Source organism: Gobius niger (assembly GCF_951799975.1).
Source record: "Gobius niger genome assembly, chromosome: 18".
Lineage (NCBI taxonomy): Eukaryota > Metazoa > Chordata > Actinopteri > Gobiiformes > Gobiidae > Gobius > Gobius niger.
The window spans coordinates 20041383-20065386 of record NC_136869.1 but is presented as its reverse complement, the minus strand read 5'-3'; the positions used below and the strand labels follow the sequence as shown (position 1 = coordinate 20065386).

General features: G+C 45.1%; 2 protein-coding genes across 9 annotated transcripts in view; both read right to left on the bottom strand.

Moving 5' to 3' along the window:
* The window catches only part of scrib (scribble planar cell polarity protein), a 57518-nt gene that overhangs the window by 4033 nt on the left and 29481 nt on the right, over positions 1–24004 (bottom strand). For 2 of the 8 annotated variants that reach the window (XM_079576674.1, XM_079576669.1), the window contains exons 13-41: positions 23725–23850; positions 23490–23663; positions 22028–22414; positions 20723–20785; positions 19588–19677; positions 19440–19517; positions 19050–19361; positions 18241–18321; positions 16845–17054; positions 15580–15690; positions 15322–15498; positions 15113–15229; positions 14835–15023; positions 13968–14087; positions 13631–13687; positions 12880–12936; positions 11604–11684; positions 9015–9086; positions 8317–8370; positions 8033–8155; positions 6173–6223; positions 3096–3255; positions 2795–2984; positions 2624–2713; positions 2245–2427; positions 1873–2013; positions 1235–1374; positions 1126–1163; positions 734–808 (exon numbers count right to left, since the gene is read on the bottom strand). In XM_079576674.1, the coding sequence (XP_079432800.1) occupies positions 734–808; positions 1126–1163; positions 1235–1374; positions 1873–2013; positions 2245–2427; positions 2624–2713; positions 2795–2984; positions 3096–3255; positions 6173–6223; positions 8033–8155; positions 8317–8370; positions 9015–9086; positions 11604–11684; positions 12880–12936; positions 13631–13687; positions 13968–14087; positions 14835–15023; positions 15113–15229; positions 15322–15498; positions 15580–15690; positions 16845–17054; positions 18241–18321; positions 19050–19361; positions 19440–19517; positions 19588–19677; positions 20723–20785; positions 22028–22414; positions 23490–23663; positions 23725–23850 (3747 nt within the window). The remainder of the gene's footprint in view (positions 1–733; positions 809–1125; positions 1164–1234; positions 1375–1872; positions 2014–2244; positions 2428–2623; positions 2714–2794; positions 2985–3095; positions 3256–6172; positions 6224–8032; positions 8156–8316; positions 8371–9014; positions 9087–11603; positions 11685–12879; positions 12937–13630; positions 13688–13967; positions 14088–14834; positions 15024–15112; positions 15230–15321; positions 15499–15579; positions 15691–16844; positions 17055–18240; positions 18322–19049; positions 19362–19439; positions 19518–19587; positions 19678–20722; positions 20786–22027; positions 22415–23489; positions 23664–23724; positions 23851–24004) is intronic. The other 6 variants (XM_079576676.1, XM_079576673.1, XM_079576670.1 and 3 more) reach the window with 5 other exon arrangements.
* On the bottom strand, positions 9108–10596 carry LOC306978177 (uncharacterized protein). Its single transcript, XM_079576687.1, has one exon. It carries the CDS (start codon positions 9844–9846, stop codon positions 9448–9450), a length of 399 nt encoding a protein of 132 aa, XP_079432813.1. The 5' UTR covers positions 9847–10596; the 3' UTR covers positions 9108–9447.

The following is a 24004-nucleotide window of genomic DNA, read 5'->3' as shown; positions in this document are numbered from 1 at the left end:
ACCCTAGTGATACATAAACTATAGAAATCATGACAAAAGTAAAATCAAATTTTATACAGGTGCAACGATTCAGACTCAGTAAAACTACTGCAGACCTATAGCGTTGCTCTCAATCATAGCTCAACGTTCAAAAATTATCAACTCTGTACTTTTCTGCACCACATGCAACTCATGGAATTTACTACAGACTATATATATCGAGGATCTCCGTTTTTAGCCGACAAGCTACTTTTACTCAACAAAACATCAGAGATGTTATTCATAACTGCCCTTGATCAGTGAATAACAATGTCCACTTTTATCCACCACTGAGGCAACCTCAGTCAGAAAATAAATAGAATGAGCTAAAACAATCCACATTATACAGTTGTGGTTGAATGCTTCCTTTCACGTTAAAATCAGAACTACGATGTTTGTGTTGCTTGTACTCCTCTGAAACCATGTTAGAGGCATAAAATCATGGCCACACTCCAGATCGCTGCGACTCATTCCTTCATTAGTGGCTGTTAGCATAATTTCAAGATGCTGATCAAACTTGACAGATGTAAGTGGGACATCTTTAAATCAGAGTCTAAAGTTAGTGAGCCCCACCACCGCTGAGCAGGGCACCTATCAGTCATCGCCCAAAGTCTCAAACTGCAGTGATGTCTTCTCATTAGAGGACAAACTCAGAGGGAGGAGTGAGAGGGGCCAGGGGAGAGGCCGGCTCCAGGGGCGTAACATGCACCAATACCTGGATGTCGTATACGGGTTTGGAAGAGGGAATGGCAGCGAACTGTCGGTAGTCAAACTTCTTTGATGACAGGGACTAGAAGGATAGCAAACAGGAATGAGCGGTGATGGAGGGAGGGCAGGGGAGGGGTGATGGAGGGCAGGGGAGAGGTGGGGAGGGAAAAAAAGAGGGAAGAGGCATCAGGAGGAGCAAGAGAGAGTAAGGACAGACTAATGGAGACAAAGCCGTCTGTGGCATATGGTGTTTTCAGCTCCAAGGTGACACTGAAGATGATGGAGTGAAGTCAGTGAGCGCGTTCCTTTCACAAGCCTACTGCCTTTCAGACCGAATCTTCCTGAAGGAGAAGTGTGTGCCAGAGTTTCAGTGTCTGAGGAAAGATGAAAAGTACTTACCAGCCTGCCTGGAGAGGTCAATCCTCGTGGACTGACGTCTGTAGAACAAATGACAGGTCAGAACCTCTGATGTAGTTTGTAGTATGTAGATAGTGTTGGGGTGGGTTACCTTCGATAGGGGTGGGGGACGGGGTAGGGGCAGGGGATGGCGACTCAGTCAGCTGGTCCAGAGTGCCACGCTTCTTTCCATCACGAGACTTGGCAATGACCATCTGAGCTTTCAATGCATCCTGCTCCAAAGACTTCATTCTGCGGAGAGAGAGTCAACCGTCAGATGAATGACATAATGAAGTGTTAGCTGAAGCTAGCATAGAGCTAGCGTAAAAGCTGAAATGCACACAGCCCTTAGATGGGTGTGCAGCCGGTCACTGACATGAACGGCCCTTGTCCTGGTTTGCTTTGGACAATCCAGGAAAAGGACAACCTACTGATAGTAGGTTCACTGAACTTTGAACTTGCAGCTTGCAAACATACTGCAGGCTGTTAGTATGACTAATGGCGACTTCAGTCATGGCACAGATGAAAATTTAATCTACTACAAAAAATGGGAACACAGCAGAGCTGAGAGGTAAGCTAGGAATGAGAGTGAGACGTGCAGCAGCAGCAGGCCAATGCAGAAAGGCTCTGGAAGCACTGTCACAGTACAAGAGTGCTTTGGGCCTTTCTCAACTCAACAAGAAGCAAAATCCCCAAATGCCAAAGCACCCGAGCACACGGTCACGATGCAGGCTCTGGGCTGAGGCAGACCTGAGCTGGGAGGCCGCAGAGGAGCAGGAGGAGGGGGGCTGTGGAGATGCAGAGCCCTGAGAGGCCCTCACACGCGCCTGGTACAGTCGCTTAGCCAAGTCCTGCTCATACTGCCTAACATCCTCCTCTAGTTCATACGGCCTGCGCCCCCGGACCACAGGGGGGCACAGTTCAAACAGGGAACAGGGGTGTAGGAGAGAGACGCCAGGAGGAGAGAAGAGACCAAAGAGTGAAAGTAAACAAACATCAAGAACATTGTTAACACATGGAAACAGCACGAAAGAAGACGCACAAATCACACAATGGTTTCCAACTAACCATAAAGTCTTTGAGATTAGTTTGTGAATAAGACGCAGATATAGGAGTGTTTACCGTGCTGCTCTCCACATGGCTCTCTTCTCGGCCTCGAGAGCTCGTTTTTCAGCTGGGGAGAGGTCTTTGTCCATGGCCACCGCCAGCTCCGGGCTCTGCATGCGGAGCCTCTCCTGGTGCCTGCGCTCGGCTTTGGCGGTGCGGATCGGGGCGGCGGACTCGCCGGGGTACACGGGTATCAGACTGTGGAGACCAGAACAACTGAAGACTTTGCACTAACAATATTTTCACTATGAATCTGTGGGTTCAGATAGTATTTAACTCATTATTACCTATTTAACTTTACACTTGGGTCTTTACATAGAGATATTTCCAAATTATGATCTTTCCCACAGTAAATACTTTCTGAACCCACTGTCCCTGATAACGCTGGCATTACCCCGTCATAGAGTTCGGCCTCTGCTCCAACCTGAAACCGTCTTCAAGGGAATTTCTGTGAGAGTCTCCCTTCCCGTCAACTGAGGATGGCCTACAGGTTTACACAATCACAGAGTTGAGACACAAATGACAAAACCCTTATGAACTCACTGACGATGAGGCGACATTTTACCCGGAGCTGCCGCAGTAGCTCGGAGGTGTGACGCAGTGTGGAGACGGGGAGGAGACGGGCTCCACCTTGTACTCCACTCCGTCCAACAGCACCTTCCCCGTGACCTTCATCTGAGCCACCATGTCCTCCTCCTCGTCTTCGTCGTCTTCGTCCATCAGGTACTCCCGCGCTCGCTGCTCGAATTTACGCTCTGCACAAACACCGGACAAGTTATGGAGATATTTACTTGAACAGGACGAGAGGCGGGCAACCATAAAAGCCAGGGTTTGGACTGAATTTTCTTTCAAATAAAACGACAAACCTTCCTCCTCTCTCATCTTCTTTAGGTCGTCTTCTCCCACGAGTGACACTCTCGGTTTGGGCTTGTCCGGCGTCTGCTGCTTTACGTCGATCTCAAAATATTTCTGTCTGTCCCTGAAGGATCGCTGCTCCGGGCTGCCCTTACCGGCGGGAGAGGGCGTCTGGAAAGAAGAAATAAAGGAAAAAGTTAAACAAAAGAAGAGACCCTACATCTTTTATTTAAAGTGGCTTTAAATCTGTACTCATCATTCCAGGTGTGAGCAAAAGCAGTTGTTTTTAAGGCAATTACACCATTTTAGAGCAGTGAGCAACTCTGCACCCGAGTTTTATGTTTACAAACAATTACCGATAGAGCAAACAGTTAAAAGTAAAGTTTTAACTGTTAGTCGTAGTCTGAGCTCATTCGTAACTTACCCAACACGTTTCTAACATCCTGGTTCTTGAGCCTGTTTTATATCTCTCAAAGAGCTTAATGTTACTCTGCAAAAAGTATTTAACTAGATCAGTATAAACATCTCAATTTGAGCATAATAATCCAAATTTTAGTTGTTTTGACTAGTTAAGAAGTTCTTGGGCATTTGTCCTAGATTATTTTACTTGTTCTGAGATGTTTCTGACTCGTTTCGATACATTTCGTTCTTATTTCAGGTCATTTTCTTTGCCAATGAGGTAAGAAAATTGGTCTTATCTCATTGGCAATTTTACTTTCTTATTTCAAGCGAGATTTACCCTAGAACTGGTCTGAAATGTCCTCAAACAAGCAAAGTAAACTTGGTCCGATCAGGAAAAGTGTCTAAATGAGTGAAAACCGCTCAAAACAAGATACATTTCCTCAATTCAAGTCATTTAAGCCAATGCTTGATATTTACTATTTGTAGTGTGGTGCTGAATACAGAAACAATGAGTCTGCAAGTTCATGATCAATAAAAATGTACATAACACTCAAAAATGACCATCCAAAAATGATTCCACAACTAGAAAAGAATAAAGGTACAGGGCATTTAAGTTCAATTTGCGAATATGTAAAGCCCAACAGCCGAACAACAGTCGATTCGAAGGGCAGAAAGTTCAAGAAAGAACAAAGTGCGGCCCAAGATGGAAACAAAAATCAATAGTTCGAACCAACACCCGTCACCATTATGGACTGATTGATATCGACTCGATTAAGATGAAGCATCATCTTTGTCTCTACAGCAGAAAAAAGCGCCGCCACCGGTCCAGCCAAGCACCGCTCACCCAGACGGCGGACAGGGCCACTCGAGCTGCGAGCGCTGGTACCTTGGTATCCAGGGAGGGCCTCGAGAGGCGGGGCACTGCGGCCAGATTCATGTAATCTCTGCGCTCGGGGGAGAGGGGCGACCGGGGCGAGCCCTCAGCGCCCCCACCGTCCACAGCCTCAAACACATCACTCAACTCAGGCTGGAAAGGTGGACATGTTCAGTAGGGGCAACCGGAAATCAGATCACAACTTCATCAGAATCTTTTTAAGTCATTTCCCGCAATGATGGAACATTTATAGCTTTATATTGTTTTCAGCTACGCCTCCCTGGTCCTTACAACACATTTATTAGCATTTTTTTTTTTTACAAATAATCCAATCCAAGCATCCGAATTCAATACATTGACAGATGGTACACAAATACAAATAGGGATGCACCGATACCGATACCAGTATCGGGTATCGGGCCGATACCACATGCTTGTACTCATACTCGTACTCATTCATGAGGTCCCGATACCAGGAACCGATACCATTTGACGTGCGGCCAGCGCACCTACGAGGCGCACCTCTCAGCTGAGGAGAGAAAATAGCAACAAACTGGAGAATTCTTTAGTGGAAATACAATAATCCACATAGAGCTGACTTTATTACAGACTGCGCTCTCTAAATCAGAGTCTGTGCTGGATTTAACCAGAGCTAAATGTTGTTAGTGCTGCAGCGTCTGCAGTGTTTACAAGATACAGGCTAACGTTGCTAACTCGCGGCTAGCGCAGTTTTGGCCATTCTGACGCCGTTTTATGACCAGGGGTTTATTCTTCTGAAAAACTAACCCAGCGACTAAAAAGCCCCCAGAAAATCCAACGTAAAGACATACAGCATGTCCATATAGAGCGAAAATGAGCTGCAGCAGAACAATGAAAACGCTGTAGCTTCTCGCTAAGTTGCTACAAACACACGAGAAAATCCACACGGAGCTGCAGTAAAGGCGAAAAGAGACCATTTAAGTAACATCTCAATACTATTGTTAAATAAAAATACATAAATGAATAAAGCACAGGCATTGGGAGCTTTTGGACATGGGCTTTTCTGTCTATTATGGACAGTGCAATAAAAATAAAAATTATAGGCCTATTGAATGAAAATAAAAATAAATGGCATCAGCACAATTCTAATATAACTGCTCTTAAATGTGTAGCCTACTTGTAATGTAAAATGAGTAAATTTACTAATTACAAACCAATCTGATGTGAAAAAAGTAAGAATGTTGAAGAAAATGCCTTGTACTCGTATCGGTATTCGGTATCGGCGAGTACTTAAATCCAAGTACTCGTACTCGTATCGGTTTTAGAAAAAGTGGTATCGGTGCATCCCTAAATACAAACAAGCTTTCTCTTTTCAGATGAGACACACGGATTGAAGAATGTACCATTGAAAAGGGATGAAAATTAAAGTAGGACGTCTTTTTGCAACCTTTGGACATATACTGCAAAATCGACTTTGAGGTTTAAACCATGTTTTAACGTTGTTCCCTCGTCAAAGAAGGACCTGGAGTATTTCACAACATTCACGCAGTTTAGATTAATCCTCCTTCAATTTAGCCGTTTCTTCTTCTACAGTGTCAGCGCCTCGTTCTGTACTTTCTGATTAAAATTTTGTCATTGTTCAAACCCGGAAAAACCCCAATAGCGGCCAGCAGGAGGAGCCCCAGTCAAGATTATTACCAGCTCTTCCCCTGGCTTCATTTTGTCTTATGACACATAACCTGGAATGTTCCGCGGTGTGTCTTTAACAGACGGCAGTATTTGATACAGACGCCATAAGTTGCTTTATTTACTGAGGTCTGATCAACGACTCACCTCTGGGGAAGGCTGCGGAGAGTGGAAATTGTTCCTGACCCCATATAGGTCCTGAAAATGAAAAAAAGAAACGTTAAAAGGAGGTCGAGCTGCAGAAGAGGGCGTGAATACAAAAAGGACGTTGCAGGCTGATTAACCACAAACACAGAAGGGAAACGACATTAGTACATGAGCCACGATTTTTCGATGAACAAATTACAGCTGAAGGCAAACACTTGAAGATGAGGGCATTCCAACACGTCACAGCACTGATGGCCCATTCCACGGCGGGACACTGGGGGGGACGGGACAGACCGATCGGCAGACCAACGGCATGCTTGAGGTGAGGGTTGGGTGTGGCACGGGCGCGGTCAGCTCAGTCCTACCTGCGGCGGCGGCTCCAGCACTGCCAGGGAGCGAGGCACGGCGGCAAAAGCCTTGTATGCCTGTTTGACATTCATGGGGAGCTCGTTGGGCGATGTGGGGGAGGGGGCGCGAGGCTGTGGGAGGGGGGGGGGGGGAGGAGGGGAGCGGGTTGGCAGATGGGTTGGACGGGGGAAAGGGTATATGAGTGGGTCCGAATGGAGAAAGAAGACACAAGACATGGAGGAGAGGGTAGACTATGAGAAAAAAACAGCAAATGTAGCGGACAGGAGAAACAGACAGGAGACCATGGCGGCTGGTTTCAAAGAGACGAGTGGAGCGACAGCGGGACGCGGGGGAAATCTGTGGTGGAACGACGTCATGTGGGAACAACTAGGGGGGTGTGGAATGGAGTCTTAAGATCAGTACGTTCACATGTAGGGATTGAGACCGACAGGAGTTTGAAGAGGCCCTGACACCTGCACATATTTGAAATAACTTCTATGTAAAGTAAAAACAGTAAGGCTTGACAGACTAGACTGGCTTTATACGTTGTCTGGACAGGCAGTAGGAGAAGTAGGAGAAGTCTCTACTCAGAAGGCGAAATGGCCAAGTGAACCCAAATGCTAGTCAAAATGCTACTGTTGTTTCTGACAAAGGAGGCGTCATACAAGGAGGCGTGGCCAAGCCGACGGGGAAGGAAACCTCATTTGAGTCACAATTTTTCACCCTTTTGAGATGCTTTCTATCGGACTAGTAACATATTTATCGCACACCAATAAAGTCCAGCCCCATCGGGTTTATATGGATGTTTTTTTTCACAGTAAATTGTGCAGTAGAAGCGAAAAACAGCACTCGTTGGCTAACGTAGCACGAAGCTTCACTAGCTTCCTGGTTAGCATTGTCTGCTTTAAAGGGCTGTTGAACCACTTTGCTCCTCGCCGTGCTTTCATTTTGTAGAAACGTATATTCTTAATTCAGCATTTGTGAAAGTAAAAGGCAGAGAAATGGGAGAAAGTCATTGTCTTTCCTTTCCTTTGTTTTCCCCCTGGCTGCTTCAAACAGACTGTATCAATAATCTAGTCAAAAAGCTCAGAAAAAGTGGATTTTGTTTATGTCCACTGTAAATTAATAAGAAATAAAAATAAATAAAAAGCAAGTTTGCAGAAAGCACCTCTGTTTCTGTTCCTGCTTTTAGGGCCTCTCCAACCACAATCTGAAATTCTGAAAACTATTTCCTCTGCCTGTATGCAAACGTACTGAGTCTTATTCAGTCTTCTGTCCTGTTTTCTCAAAACACTAAAAGCGTAGCGAGCTTAGTTGCTGTCTAAAGTTGAGGTGGATGTTCCTTGCCGACTGCATTAAAGGAAGCAAAGATGCATAGCTCTGTAAACTTGTTCATCGTGGATCTTTGGCTTTGGAGAAATCCCTGTGTATAGCTGCATTAGGCACACGTCGAATGGTTTTCGGCACACAGATGTCCTATAGCCCTAAGGTGGTGGTGGTGAGGGGTCTTACAGAGGTCGGGGTGTTGAATGGGGAGGGGCCATGTTGGAAAGGGTTGGGGCTGTGACCGTCCGGAGTGGCGGGGGAGGTGGTCGACCGCACACGCCCAACCGGCTGGATGGCGCCCGGTCGGGTCTGCAGAGAGAGGAGACAGGATTAACCATGGATGACTCGGTGATGTGGGTGCTGACTGAAGATGAATGACTTGATGTGGGTTCAGAAAGTTTTCAGAAATCACTGTGAATGGTTTGAAGCCACTGTTGTAACGAAGGACTGGTTTGAAAGCGTGCACTCACAGATGAGGAAAGGTTGTCCTTGGCGGTGGGAGTGGAAGTGTAATGAATGTTTGCCTGGAACATAAACATTGACAAAAATCAATAAATGTTGAATACAGAATGTTATTAAAGCAAAAGGCAAATGCAGAGACCCACTCAGGTTTGACGGTTAGGCAAATTTACCTGTCAAACAATGCACCAGCACAAGGTTACACCATCCCAGAGATATTTCTGTGTTTACATGGGCCATTTATATCTGGATTAATGCATTCAATATCTAAACTATCCTGGAGAGGTGTAACTTTGTGTAAGAACCTGATTTTGCAGCCATATTTGGTCAGTACAGTCATTACATTCCTCTGCGTTTAACTAGATTGCAAAGAACAAAGCGGCTCTAGTCAGCCGGGCCATGAGAAGCAGCCACATGCTGTTGGAGCACAAATGGCAGCTCAACCAGTTATCTCTTTCTGAGCAAAGAGAAACAGATTAGGCTCAAAGATCCAGGGGGGGCCAGAGGAGCCACTTACGAAGCGGGTCTCCCTGCCCGTGTACAGGGAGTTGTTGGAAGAGTGAGGGCTGGGCTAAGAGTGAGGGAAAGGTTCAAGGGTCAGCGCTAAAATTCCTGCACTATGTAATGATTTATGTAAAAAGGAAACATAAAAGTAAAAATGGCATGTGCGAGGATGGTTGTGATAAGCACATATGGTGGGACAACTTACCGGCTGTAGAGTGGGCGAATAAGGGGCTTCTCTGACTGGACTTTCTGTCCTCGTATAATCACTGGATGGGGTCTGAAAAATATAATACAGTTTAGTATTTGAAACACTTTCCCCTCTGAAAACAAAACATTGAAAGGACATACAGGCTTCAATGGTTAGTTGTGACCAACAACAAAAAAGTGGCAGTGGCCATGCTAATTCCTGCAGGTCAGGTTGCTTTATGACATGGCTTCAGCTGTTGGGACACACATTTCAGTCAGTCCTGACCATGTTTTTAAATATCTCCTGAGGTGAATCCAGCTCAGTGCTCACAGCAAAAACATGCACCATTTCAGCTGCTAGTTACCAACAACCATTAGTCTCAGGATTACAAGATGACAGTATCACATCTCCAATGACTTCAAAAAGAAACGCTGAGGAAAGCGCTGGGATGTCACACCATGCCGTCCAAACCACACAGGCGCCATCTTGCCTTGCTGTGCAGCCATGGCTGCAGTTGGCCCGGTTTTCCGTATCCCGTGGGAGGTCCCGACAGGATCTTTTGTCCAGCGGGGAGGCCTTTGCTTTTGCGGTTGGCCACCAAAAAAGGGTTCTCTTTGAAGCTCATAGGCTGAGAGTCCACTAAGCACTCCTCCTCCTCCTCAGGGGCAAAGGAAGAGGAGTCCAGAGTGGTGATGGAGCCTTCACTTAGAGAGGATGTCCCATTAGGAGAGAGGTACTCCTGATCCGAGCTGAAGCTGGGGCAGGACTCCTGGTCCAGGAGAGAGTGCCTCAAGCCATACCCCAGAGGTTCTAAAGGAGCGGCGTACTGGGCCTGAAGAGGGGCCGCCATGATGGGAGCAGTCACACTGACAGGGGACTGAGCGGGGACACAGGGCAGAGGGAAAGGGCAAATGACCACTGGAATCAAGTGCAGCACAGTGAAGTACAGGCAAGAGCCAATAATCAACAATGAAACATACTTTTTACCAAAGTAAAAAACAAAATAAAAACATAACAACACGGGCTAGAGAACACACCTAAATGCCTAAATGCTCTGGGAGCTGCTGTCTGACTTTGTTGGAGCTCTGCCATGTGAGCTGGATCAGACATCCATGGTTCAGGTTCTGCCTTAAATAACTGCATTATCAGCACAAGGAGACAGTGAGGCTCCAGGGCACTTTCTCACAGATGATTCAACAGTGCATCACTGTAACGATTTAGGTTTTAGAAGGAAACACAATCCAACACATGGAGCACGTGCCGCTCGGACATTCCAGGTAATGATCAGAATAGCCGCACCATTGTGGTGACTGTAGTATGTGGCGCGGTCAGGGTCAGTGGGCTGGAATGTGAACGAGGGCCAGTTTGACTCATATGCAGCTTGTGAGGACAGCTGAGCCCTCAGAGCGCTAAGACGGGCTAATGCGGGACAAACCATGTGGACTGCCAAAGGAGCAGGAACCCAGCAAATTCATTCAACTGATCATTGTTTACTTTTAAGACATAATGTTGTTTTTTTAAACTCAGGGCAGGGGTCTTATTAGTCTTTAAAATTAATGTCAGAAAGCTTAAATACTTAAATACTGTGAGATTGGACACATTGAGGCAAAATGATCCACAAGAAGAGAAAGTAACTACTATTAGGCTCAATTTCACTCAAAAAGAATTGCATGAAGCAAAAACGCACATATAAATGTGACTATAAATGTGTTGTTTCATAAACCAAATGCTACATTCGTTATAGTTGGTCTGCTCTGATGCTATCCAGTTAAGAACTTAGTCGGCGAGTGACTCATGTCTGAGCACAGAGCTACAAATCGCGGTCTTATTCAGTGAACAGCTGCAGTGATATGTAGGTTAAGTTATTCTGGTCAATACAAATGGCCACAAAGAGCAGCAGAGACGGTCAGAAAGCCGGGTGGGAAACACTGTATATCAAAATGAAATAGTTACGAATTTGACTGTCGAACCAACTTCAAAAACAAGCTACACAACGGCAACACAATCAAGAGTAAGAAGACGGGGGAAAAAAGCTCTTGTCGTATGTTGTACTCACTGCGGCGGGGTTTGGTTAGTAAGTCCAGCTAAACCGTACGGCTCAGGCCCGTGGAGGTCAGACTGAACACTTGTCTGCACCTCTCGACAGACCCCAGCACCCTCCTCCCCCCCTCTGCCCCCTTACTCTCCAGTGCCACACCCACTTGAGAGGCTGTCCCGCTCCAGACTGGACGCGGGTTTAAAATACCGCAGCGGAAAGACTGCGTCGTGACGGCCAGCTGTCCCGCTCACCGGACCTCCAGCGTAAATTCTATTCAATTCATTACGAACAAGTTCCCTGAAGGTTTTCCCTTTACATCTTCCAATCACCATGACAGAGTGTGAGCAAGTATTCCCCGTCTTGCTTTCGAGGCTGTGAACACGGACGGGAAAGGTAACATTGCTGACCTTTCCACAACAGCTGGTCGGCCCAGGTCAAGGAGGAGTTTTCCCAGGGACCAAGACGAGGGTATAAATATTCACCTCTCATCTAAAGATTTCAAGATCATTTCCAACAACACCTCACGTTTTCTCATTTGACAACATCATTTTGACAAAATGGAGTCTTACCCTGTTGACCTTTTGCAGACTGGTTGTGGGCAGAGCAGCCAGAGTTTTGTAGTCAAGTTTTAAAGGTCCTGTTCCAATATTCTGCAAAGGGACACGTAAAAAAAAAAACTGTTAATAAAAGGTTCAAAAAGAAAGTATTATAACTATCCATATACATATATTTTTTCATCTGGTGTTTTTAATTTATTTATTTGTGGTCTGTTTTTGGCCGTCACAACAGTGTTTCTCAAACTCGTTTTTTTTTATCTATTTTTTGTCACATTTTTTGTGGCATTTTGACACTTTGTTCAAGAAGCTTTTACATTTGGGTAAAGCCAAACTGGAGAAAATGTGCTCTCTTAAAGGAATAGGCCACCGTTTTTACATACTGAGATATGTTCTTACCTTAGCTTTGACGAGTTCTTTAGGACCTGTCTGATCTTCCCCCGTGCCTTCAGTCACGTAAACACAGCGCAGACGGCGTTAGCATTTAGCCTCTCCCTCTCTCCACTATAGCTCCAAAACAGGTCAAGATAGAAGCTACTAAGCTCTTCCACGTTTTCCCTATTTAAATATGGTTACGTGAAGTGTTCCACTACAAAGTATAATTACACAAAATTAAACAATGTGGATTTTCTAAGCGGATAAAAGGGGGAACTATATTGTAAGGCGTATTAATACCAGGAGTAGTTCGAAATCCGCGCAGTAAAGTGAAGATTACTGCGCGGATTTCGAACTACTCCTGGTAGTTCGAAATCTAAGGTAAGAACATATCTCAGTATGTAAAAACAGTGGCCTATTCCTTTTAGGCGAAGGTTAAAGAATAATATAACTGAATGTATAAAATGTTCCGTTCTTAACACACTTACAATAAAAGTCCAGTATTTCCAGTGCTGACATGCGCTCATAACAGTGTGAACAGCTGTGGCTTATAGACCAGTGTGGCCTAAATCATAAATGTAAAAAATTTAGTTTTCTTTATAGATTTACTTGATGCGACTTATATTTAGGTGCGCTCACTTTACGGTACTTCAGATGTGTTTGAGATTATTCCCAAATACTTGTGTGCTATGCATGTGTTTCAAAGGGCTTTCTTTGTCTCTCAAAAGTCTATTTATGTCGCATTCAGAACCTGCTCTTCTCGCTTTAGCCCGGGAGGGAAGACGGTACTAAAATAGCAGCTGGTTGTAGTCAGAGCAGGTGTTACTCAGACATTTGTGAAAAGTTTGAGAGCCACTGCGTCATAGAGCTCAGCCCGAGAGCCTGCTGCTGCTGCTGTGGATGAGAAGTGCCTCACCTCCGTCTCCTCTTCTAGCAGGCGAGTTGCCTCCTCACGCTCCACACGCATGCGCTCCTTCACCAAGAGTGGAAAGGGGGGAAGTACAGGAGGAAGACACCCACCCAAGACAGGCACACGGTGATGCAATGTGAGGAGGGAGAGACGAGGGTTTATGACAGACGGAGCAGTGGGACGAGAAGAGTGGAATGAATGGATGGATGTTGGTCACACCAGACGCACCAAAGTGAAGGTGATCACAGGACAAGAGAGAGAGAGAGAGAGAGGAGGGGGGGGGGGAGAATCCACACTTATTAAAAAGTACACTACCGGGAGCAGAAAAAAGCATGCGAGGTAGGACTCAGCAGGAGTAGTTGCTTTAAGGGGAGACACTGCATTAGGTTTTGTATTAATGTAGAAAGAAATCTATACAACAAGCTCTTTGCTCTTACTCAACAATTCTTCTTAGATTTACATGAAAATATTATTTGTTGGTCAAATTCCTAACCTGATTTATTGAGCTTTGACTAAAAACTAATAGGCTAAATACAAGATCTAATATCTGTCTAATATTTGCTAGTAATCTACAGGAAAAGCTTGAAATCGATCATTTTTCCCCCTGCAGTGTCTTACCTTAAATAAAATATCCACACAGTAGCAAAGAAAAAAAGCTCCATTCACTCATTGAGACCTATTTAAAAGGTCTACGCTGCCCCACTGACTTTACTCACATTACTTTTACGCCAATACGAAAACAGGCACAAGCACTCACCACTTTCTCCATCTCCTCGCGCTCCCACTGCGACGTCTCCCGCACCATCTCCGACTCCTGAACAGGCGGAAACAATGATGAAAAACACTGGGCTGCCACAGAGCGCTGATCCGACAGACATTTGCCGCGATGGTGTGAGCAGCGAGGTCAAAATGTTTGGAGTAAGTGAATTCCAGCGTGCGAATAAACCTCTGAGCTTTGGCATTGCTCGTGCTGCCCAGTGATAGAGAACTGCTGAACAAATCAATTCAGGCAGACAGTGGGAAAGTGGCATGCTATGTGTCGCTGTGGAGTGAGCAGTGATTAGATGTGTGGCCGTTTCAGTGAGTGACTATACCTTCTGTAAGATTTCTATCTCCTCCGGGCTGAGGTCTCGGTCTATGGAGGAAATGCTCTCCAAACTGTTCTTCCGGACAATACCCCCAGCAAATGGGTTGGCAATGATCCCCGGAGAGGCCTGTACAAAAACATATTCAGTATTAATGCACTGCAGTATGTGCCAAACCTTTAGGCCAAAATTATCATTCAAACAATCTGGACCCCCGTGGTAGAAACAAATAAATGATGCTATCGACAGGTCTGGGTACCGTTAAATTTTTTTCCGATACCGAAAATTGGTTTCTGATACCGATGCCTGAAAATATTTGTCATCAAGAACCAGAAAACGGAACAATATATGCAAATTTACAATATCAGGCTCATCTCCAATGTCAAGAAATGGATGAATAATGGAGAATAATTTAGGAAAAAATTGGGGAAAATTGGGAAAAATTCTGGAAAAAATGTGTAAAAAATAGGGCGGAAATGGGAATACACTGGGTAGAAAAAGGGAAAATATTAGTATTAATAAATGAGTAAAAATGAGGGTAAAAAATTGGGAAAACAAGAAAAAATTGGGAAAAAGTGGGGCAAACATTGGGCAAATTTTGTTTTGAAAATGGGAAAGAAAAAGAATTAATTGGGAGGAAAACAATCATTTTTTTGAGCTGAAACAACCAAGTAACGTCCTTTTAATGCTGTCCCTACACCCTACAGAATTAAAAACAGGAGCATGCTTTCAATACTTTCATTTTTTCGATACCGGTAGCATTTGCGATTCCCTAATAATTGAAATTGATCAAGAGGAGAAAAATAAAACACCTCAATTTTAATTTCATGCCATATTACACAGCCCTTCACCTTCAACAGTCTCTCTCCATCTCACCTCTACAGCAGACACCTTCTGCGGGTCGAAGCCGTCACACACCAGCATCATCAGCGAGTCTCCCACAGAGCGCAGCACCCTCACCGCCTCCGTGTGGGTCATCCCCAGCAGACTGTGGTTGTTCACCTCCAGTATCCTCATCCCCACGTCCAGCCGGCCGTCCCGAGCAGCCGCGCCTGTCGAGCTCACCTAAGAGCCAGGCAAAAAATAAAAAATAACATTGGTCAGACTAAAGGCACAAAATATGACCAAAGTGGTTCTTAATGTTTTCCTGTTACCTTGGAGATGAAGATGCCCTCGTCTGTGGCGTCAAAGGGATTTCCGGCGTGACCCTTGGCTCCTCCTCGGATGCTAATGCCGAGCTTCTCTCCAGGCTGTTTATGAATGACCACCTCCTGAATGAATGAAAAGAAAAAGGCCATTTCCACAGTGAGATCTCTCATAATGTTTATTCCTGCCCCATATCAGCTGGCTGAGCCCGTCTCACCTGCATTCCCGGAGGCGAGGGGTCCCGCCGCACCAACATCCGAATCTGCTGCTTGTTGGCCAGCAGGGAGCGCACTGCCTCTTGATGCGTCGCGTGTCTCAGGTCGATGGTGTTGACTTCTAGAATTCTGTCTCCAACGCGAAGCCCACTTTGGCAGGCCAGGCCGTGGGGAATCACCTGTGCAGACGGCGCAGCGAAGTACATTAGTATTCCAGATGAAAAACTGGAGGTAAGCGTTAGGGCATTTGGGCGCCATACCTTTGAGATGAAGACTCCAGGTTCATTTACGCCAAAGGGGTGGCTCGCGTGGTCACTGCCGCCCACGATGCTCAGACCGAGGGGACCGCCCGACTTGATCAGAGTCACCTCCTAGAAAAGACAGGACAGCAAAAGTTATAATAAACAATAACAAAAAAGAAAAATGTTAAATTGGTAATCTGTACTGGGTCTCCACCTCAAGATGCTTCGTCGGCAACTCACAATATTTTAGCAGCAGTTTCCCTTGTTGTGTGTACCACCCTGCTTTATTCTACAAAAAACAAAACTACTCTAAACAGGTCCCTATAACAAGGTAGATTCCCCCCCCCCCCCAACTTGATCGGATTTATTCAGCCAGCTGCTAAAAGATTGTTAGTTGCTGACAAAGCCTCTAGAGGTGAGAGGCAAAACATCTGCAACACTAAAATGACCCAGTACAGATGACACATGGCAAATTATACTACAACGGAAAGCTCCTGGATGACGGAGAGCTGACACAAACAAAATATAAACTAATTAAAGGGGAGGTATTACGCAAAATCAACAATTTAGAGCCTTTTATCATGTTACAATGTAGTTCTCTCATCAAAAGCAGACCTGGAGTTGTGTTTTGACCCACTCGTGCATCTTTGAGTAATCTTTGAATCTTCTCCAGTGGCCGCTCCAAACAGCTCCTCATGAGGTCTTAAATGCCTCCCTCGCATCTTGAGCACATGCTAAGCTTAATCCTTTCATTACGGGGTAAAAACACTCATCATTGCTTCATTAGAGCCTTCTGTGTCTTTATTGAAACAGATGCACAGCGAAGGGGAGCAAGAGGAGGACGGTGGGGGAAGGGCTTACGGGGAAATCACGCGGAAATGAGGGACTGAAGCTACTGGATCATTTGTTTCAGCCGTTTCAGTTCACGATTATCTAACCAACAAAGTGTAAGATAGTGATGACGCTGTGTTTGAGATACAGTAATTACCAAATACCTGCAAAAAGCATAATACCCCCTCTTTAAACTAGCATTTGGTGCAAATACGTTTCTACTGCATGGACAGATTTTAGATTGTGTACTGATAATGTACGACATCATTTGGATATGCCTAACAATCACCGAGCTACATTCAAAGGCACAACAGCATGTCTCCTAAGCGAGCACCATCGTACCATGCACCATCTTCTGTGGAACTGGAATCCAAGGCCAGGTAGAATGAGACTAAGTAAGTTATTAAGGATACACTTTATGCAAACATGAAAAGAATGGATGGAAGCCATACCTCTATGGGGTACTCATCCTCCAGTCGGTGGTTGCCATGCTCGTCCTGGTCGGGCGAGTCCGAGGGCTCGGGAGGGGGTGGGGAGTGGGCACGACCCCGTCCCGGGGAGCTGAGGTCTCGCTCTACCACCAGAGCGATGGTGGGGGAGGTGCCGGTAAGCAGCGCTACTGCCTGGTCATGTCTGGCCTCTGTCATGTCTACACCATTGATCTAAACAGCAGACCGCGGAGGGTTCAACCAGGACGTCAGGCATCATCACATGCCCGCGAACATCATTTAATGTGTCAAACTCTTAGTGAGGTTTATTTCTATCAGAGGGAGCGACCCATCAAGAAACAGCAGGGGGAAGCCAAGCAGAAAAGACAAAGCGTTAAGAAAAAAAGAAAATGTCACAAAGCTATTGTCGTTTTGGTTGTTCCCATCGACACTACTTTTCCAATACCAATACATTGGATTTCATGCCACAAATTTTACAGGTATTGGCAAGTGAACCAATTTACTGATCCCAAACCAGGCTATATTCTTCATATAAAGAACCCACACGTATGTTCACTGTTACATACTGGATGTAAGGGCTCTGCGGCTTCTAAATAATTACAGGGAAAGTGTTTGTGTTACTATTTTGACGCATTCATTTTGTCTTTAGAGTGGAAGCAAAACTTTGGAAGAATAAAGCAGCGAAGTGAGGCCTTGCTGTTGTTTTTATGAGCATCCTGTGGCATTGGCAGCAACACAGAGCCTCAGCATCGGCATCAGAACAACACTACACTTTGAATATCTATAGCTTTCTGGCCCAGCAAACAATAAAAGTGTTTTGCCTGTATGTAAGTGATAAATCATGCCCTTCTCGCCATTTTGTCTATATTTTCTTAAAAGCAAGTGAAACAGGTTTATCCAAAATGTCTGCTCTTAAGAAAACAAAGCCAGAGTGTGCGATTGTGGGCATATATAGCTGACATCGGGAGAATCTTTTGCACATCCTATCTCGCTGAAGAAACAAGCAGAGGTCAGCACTGGCTTGACAGTAGCAGCCCTTACCATCGGCTCACATGCCCTTTCACCCACTGCTATGATCGGACAAGTGTCTTTGACCACAGCATAGAGTGACAGGCTCAGCCCATTTCACACCAGACCCACCACCGAGCAGCAGGGGAGGCACTTAGCACATTAGTGAGCATGCAGAGGAGAGCGAGTGAGGAAAAACACATGTGAAAAACAGAGCACGAGAAGAGAGACAGATTGGGAATACTACAAGATGAGTCAGTCACTAGGGCACAGGCTGAAAACATAGCTCCAAGTTAGTTAAAAATCTAGACAAATGTTACTAAACATCATTTGAAATGCTATTCATTTTGAAGGATAACTTCTTGAGGTGTGAGGTCAGGGTTGTACTCACAGACAGGACCCTGTCGCCCACTCTCAAAGTGCTGTCCCGGTGCGCTGCCCCTCCGTCAGCGATACGAGAGATGTAGATGCCCTGAAACAACAGGACATAAACAATACTTAACACTGGTTAGATCTATGTAAACATTTCATAAGGATGTTGTTAGTTTTCCCTTTCCCCTTGAAAGCCAACACAGTTTGAACTATTGCCCATGGTAAAGCTGCACGTATTTAAGATGTTTAAATCTCATGTTCATAATATAATTCTATAATATACCTGCATACAAAATACACATTCAATGTTGAAAAGAGGATCAGAAAAGAGTCTTGCACTCAAAGCCCATATTGGAAGCAATGCAGCTGGTTTGAACTAGTAATCACCCATAGCCTGTCCGTTTACAGAGTTAGCAGGCGCATGCCAGAGCACTGCATACAGAACCAACTCCTGCCTCCGGTCAACAAACCGTGTCACTGCATCTGCTTCAAAGGGTTTTTGGAAAGCAATGCTGGACTTACAGTCAGCCCCGTCTAAATCATATGTTTATGAGTCCTCTCCTCTGTGGCTGCCATTTTAAAACTGTGCGGCACAGGCCTGACCCAAATATACCGCTCTCCTCCATCAGTGACACACGGATCATGTGTCAAAGTTCTATTCATATCTAGGTCTCCACGGCGACCAGGGTAAAGCTGCGGTTAGACTGACACACAGCCGGCCTTTAAAGACTTTTAACTACAGACTGGCATTACTAGCACCTTGTTAGTTCTCGTGAGGTTATTTCACGTGACTCTACAAACAACAGGAATAGTGTGTTGGGGTCTCACCGTGTCTCCTTGCCGGTACGCCGTGGACCCCTTGCCCCCCGCGATGCTGAAGCCCAGCCCCTTGTCATTCCGGATGAGGCAGGTGGACAGACGCTGGTGTGGGCCGCTGCTCTCCAGGTTAAAGCCCAGCCCGCTGCTCCTCCTCTCCCGGGGGAAGTAGTCGTCCTCTGGTCTGAGCGGGGTGGTGGTGATGGCGTTTTCTGGCTCCACCATGCGCTCCCTGAGCACGATCATAGAAACCGAAGTCCCTGAACTGCGCAGAGCCTCCACCGCCGTGTGGTGCTCAGCTTCATGAAGGTCTACCCCGTTCACCTGCAGCGGACGGGCAAAATGTGAGGAATACAAGAAAACTTTACACTCCACAAGTCAATATTTAGCTCAGTCTTTCACCTCTAAAAGTTTGTCTCCCACTTTGACACCAGCTTTTGCAGCAGGACCTTCTTCCGATACTCGAGATATAAAGATTCCCTGAATCACATAAAATGTATTAGCACATTATGTAGGGAATATAATGGGGCTATTCAAAATCTCAAACCACCTCATCGTCTCCTTTATAAGGGGTAGAGCCTTTTCCCCCGGCAATGCTGATCCCTAAGCCACCAGTCTGCCGCGAGATACTCAAGATGTGCTGCAAGTTGTAGACGAGTCAGAAAAAGGTCAACAGTGGATGATACAGAGTTTAAGACAATAGGCTGATACAGATATTCCTGTAAGAAACTATATATAAAGTCTATTTGTCAAGAACAAAGTCATGCAGAGAGAAAAAGCAACATGGGTGAACCAAACAGGCTGGGATATAAAACACACCCTTTGAAATAAAAGCTACACCAAAACGTGCAAACAGTTTGAAACTCAGACACAGAACTTTTCTCATGCAGCGCTTTCCCTCTCAATATCTTTCAACTCTTTCATTTATCTGACACTGGATACATCAAATTGGTACTTTGTTTTATTTTAGAAGTGAGCATCATTGTTTCACAGTCAAAGAGCAAAGCGAAGCAGCAGAAGCAACAAGCTCTGTATACAACTAGGTGCTAGGACATTTAAAGTTTAGTCTGCAGATGGAACAAGCAGTAATTGGTCAATATTAAAAGAGTTGACAAGATTCAAGAATGTAAGAAATGGTTCTGTGAGAGAAGCAGTTTATAGTCTCTAAAGCATTGGTCTCAACTGGTGGGTCAGGAGTCAGGACCCAAATGTTTTTTCAGTGAGTCAGTCAAGAGCTTCTCTTTGAATGGATAAAAGTCTTTTAAGCCAAAGAGAGTCAATAAGTGTTTTCAGCACCGCCCTCCGGTGGTTAGGAGGGAGGAAATACAACTTATGCACAGTATAACAGGGTAACACTGCTATTTTTTATTATAAGAACTCACTCCGCTTGATACTTGATACTTTGTAGGTCCTGAAGCTCCACCAGTTGAGAGCCACAGCGCTAAAGGTTTTATTCTTCGGAATGAAACTGCAGAAAGTAATGTTTTGTCTAAAATACACTTGGACCAAAACCAAGCTTTTGTGAACAACCACCAGACTCTTGCTGGCAATAATTTCCTTTCCGCATTACGTTTCATCTGGACTTGCTTAATCTGTGGGCTTTATTGTGGATGTGTTTTTAAACTAGTGGTGGGGACAGGTGGGTGAGTGAAGGAGAAAGACTGGTGAATAGAGTAGGTACAGACCTCTTCCTCCTCAATTCGAGCAGGTTCAATCAGCAGATTATTGACTTGATCAAATGACACCCCCTGTTAGGACAGGAACCAGCGAGAAGCATGCGGATTAGTCAGGCCACATTAACTGTGCTCTCACACACTCAGACCACAATCTCACTATTGTAAACAACATTCAACAGTCACGGTCTGCTTAGAAGTCAGGGGGGCGTTTTGGCCCCTCCTACTGACAAGCAGAGGCGATTCCACAGACACTCCCCAGCCACCAGAAGCAATTACAGGCAGAGATGGAAACGTGAGACCAAGGAGCTGCATTTTAGTGCGAGAGAAAGTGCGTAAAAGAAGGCCAAAGCTCCACAGTCCCAGCAGACCCAACACCACGGAGGGAAATGTCCCCAGTAATAACAAATCACTCATTTTACAGCGTAACTATGAAAGTGACTTCACGCTGAGTAACACATGTATGTTGGGACTTTCCAGCTCTGCCAGTATATGATCTGGTGTGGGGTGATCCACTCAAACATCCACAAGCGCACACACAGTCACATGATTTGGCGATATTAGGATTACAGAATTTTCACACTTTCTGAATTAAGTTGAATTAAATTTAAAATCAACTTCATTATGACTATTCTTATTAGAGGCTTTCTCATTCATACGTGATAAATGTTACTGAAGCAGAAGCGTATATGTGGTGACATGTGAACAAGGTGGACCTGTTCAACTTGAATAATGTGGCTGAACGATTCTAGGACATAAACACCTTTGGAATTCAACAAAAGCTAATGTTACGTTTGTTTACTTAGACCTACTCATTGAAAGGAGGATTACTCACTGGCACATTGCAATAAAATTTAAATTGGTTCACGTGCAAAGCTGCCAGAGTGGGGAAAGAACTATTCTTTCACCTACTACTCCAACTACTTTAACAAATGCTAAATTATGGATGTGTCTTCTACAATTAAAGATATAGAGACATGAAAAGGACCAAAGTGGTTGAACATCCCATAAATTCATAAATAACGAAGAATGCTAACCATAATTCTAACGCTAGCTTCATGCTACATGCTAATGGCTAGCTTTGAGTGTCTTTTTTTTCTTCTACTGGACAATCTGCTCACGTTTCAAACGCAAGAATGAGACAAAACATCCCTAAGGACCCGAACAGTTTCCTTTCCCCTTGGTTAGCCCACTAGTTTTTTGGTGTTTTTTTCCAGTATGTGTGAACTGTATTTTTGCAAATCTATCAGTAGTGGGCAAATCCAAAGTTCACCATTTCTAACATCTATCCGTCCAAAGCTGTAGGGGCCCTTTTACCTTTACTTGACTGGAGTTGACCTGGTTTCTACTGTCCTCCTCGTCTATTCTTTGATTATTCTGGGTGATGCTAATGGTTAACTCTTCCTCCTCTTCCTCCTCCTCCTCGTCCTCCTCCTGGTCCTGGCCATTGTCCTGTGTCTGATTGGTGGCGTTGACCCCGTCGGGACTGAAGCCCTGCAGCAGCGCGGCCACCGTCTCCGGCTTGGGCAGCTTGGTGATCTTGAAGTGCTTTTTGTAGTGCGGCGTGTCTTTCCGAATGAGCCGCTGCTTCTCTGCGGGGAAAACCGGCCTCTCGTCTTCCTCGTCGCTCCCCACTTCCCTGTCCTCCTCGTCGTCTTCCTCTCCGCCACGGATGATGGGTTCTTCTGCAAAGTGCACGGTTGGCTAGAAAAAAAAAGCACACGAACGAAAAAAGACTTTGATTTATTGCAGGTTGACAAAGAAATCCCACTTGACGTGTTGGGTTATCTCGCATTAGTTTAACTGCCTGTATATATGTGCTTCCAATGACATCACACATAGTTCCGGCCGCCATTTTGAATACCGAAGTATGAAGGATGAAAATTAAAAGACAACTGATTGACAGTGGCATTTTTATGTACTCGTAATCATTGCTCAAGAAGATAACAGTTAAAACACGGCCCCAGAGAGCACGCGTTTATGTGATATAACCAGCAAATGTGGAACAGACGTAGCAGCTCTGTCTGTCGAGCTACAGAAGGATTTACTAAAGATCTGCTTCACTCCGCGGACTAAACACATCAAAGAGTTAGCGTTTAAGCTGCATAAGACCTGAGCATGTTACCCGTTAGCAACTGTCAACAGTTGATTTAATCAACCGTCAATGGCTCACATCTATGAACACTGAGGAAATAGTACAGTAACAGCTCAGCTCTGACCTCTGTCACATGTTGTAGCCAAGGCTAGATGTTTGGAGTCTGGTTCAGGGCTTTGTCTTGGAGAGGCTTATCGTGTTGAAGCTAAATGCTAACCGGTAGCATGCTAACGTCTTGAGCAGCTTAAACACAGACTCACTGGTTTCTTCACATAAACGTGCGTCTCTGGGGCCGTGTTTTACTGTTATCTTCTTGAGCAATGATTACGAGTACATAAAATACCACTGTCTATCAGCTGTCTTTCATTTATATCCCGAGTAGAGCTATTGTTACATGTTGCAGGACTGCATAATTCTACCTTGGTATTCAAAATGGCCGCCATAACAACAAAAGTCACATGACATGTCATTTTAGCTGAATTTATTTAAAACGGGGACAGTGCACAACATACATCAATCTCCATGGTGTAGCACAAGTGCCAATTTCCACTTGATACGTAACTAAAGTTGTTCCTTGTAACATCATTGACAAAAGTAGTTGATTCGATTACAATACTTGTGAATGCATTTGGAAACCAGCAGATCTTTGGATAAATGCTGCCTGCGTCTTTAAAACTACCTTACCTCAATGTACTCCACCTCCATCTCATCCAGCTCCTCCTCGTCCTGAGCGGCGTGCCCGTCCACCTGGTCTCTGTGGGGGGCCGTGGGGGCCTCGGGCCGGTCCTCGTGTGACGTGGCCGACACCGTGCTGTTGGACGCGTGGGAGTCATGGCTCAGGTCGCTCAACCGCTTCTCCTGGACATTTATCATTATGTTAGAACCACAGCAGAGGATTTTGAACCAATGTGCTTCGTACATGTGAGTCAGGGTCATCGTCCTCTCCGTCGGGTCTGGATGAGTAGGCTTCGTTTCTCCGCTCTTCAATCACTTTCTTCATAACTTTCAACTCACTGGGGTGTGGGGTGGCTCTGCGCTGGAGTCCCTAAAGCAAAGCACACAAAGGTTACAACTTAGGAAGATATTACAATAATAAGAAAAAAGAAAAAGACACTGCAGGTGAATAAGGAAAAGATGTATAAAATATATAATAATGGAAGTTTTCGGTCATGATTTCAAATAAGAATGTGTTTTGTGTT

Excerpts from the sequence above, each read along its gene's own strand:
- LOC306978177 (XM_079576687.1), bottom strand. The coding sequence starts at position 9,846 with ATGGCGGCCCCTCTTCAGGCCCAGTACGCCGCTCCTTTAGAACCTCTG.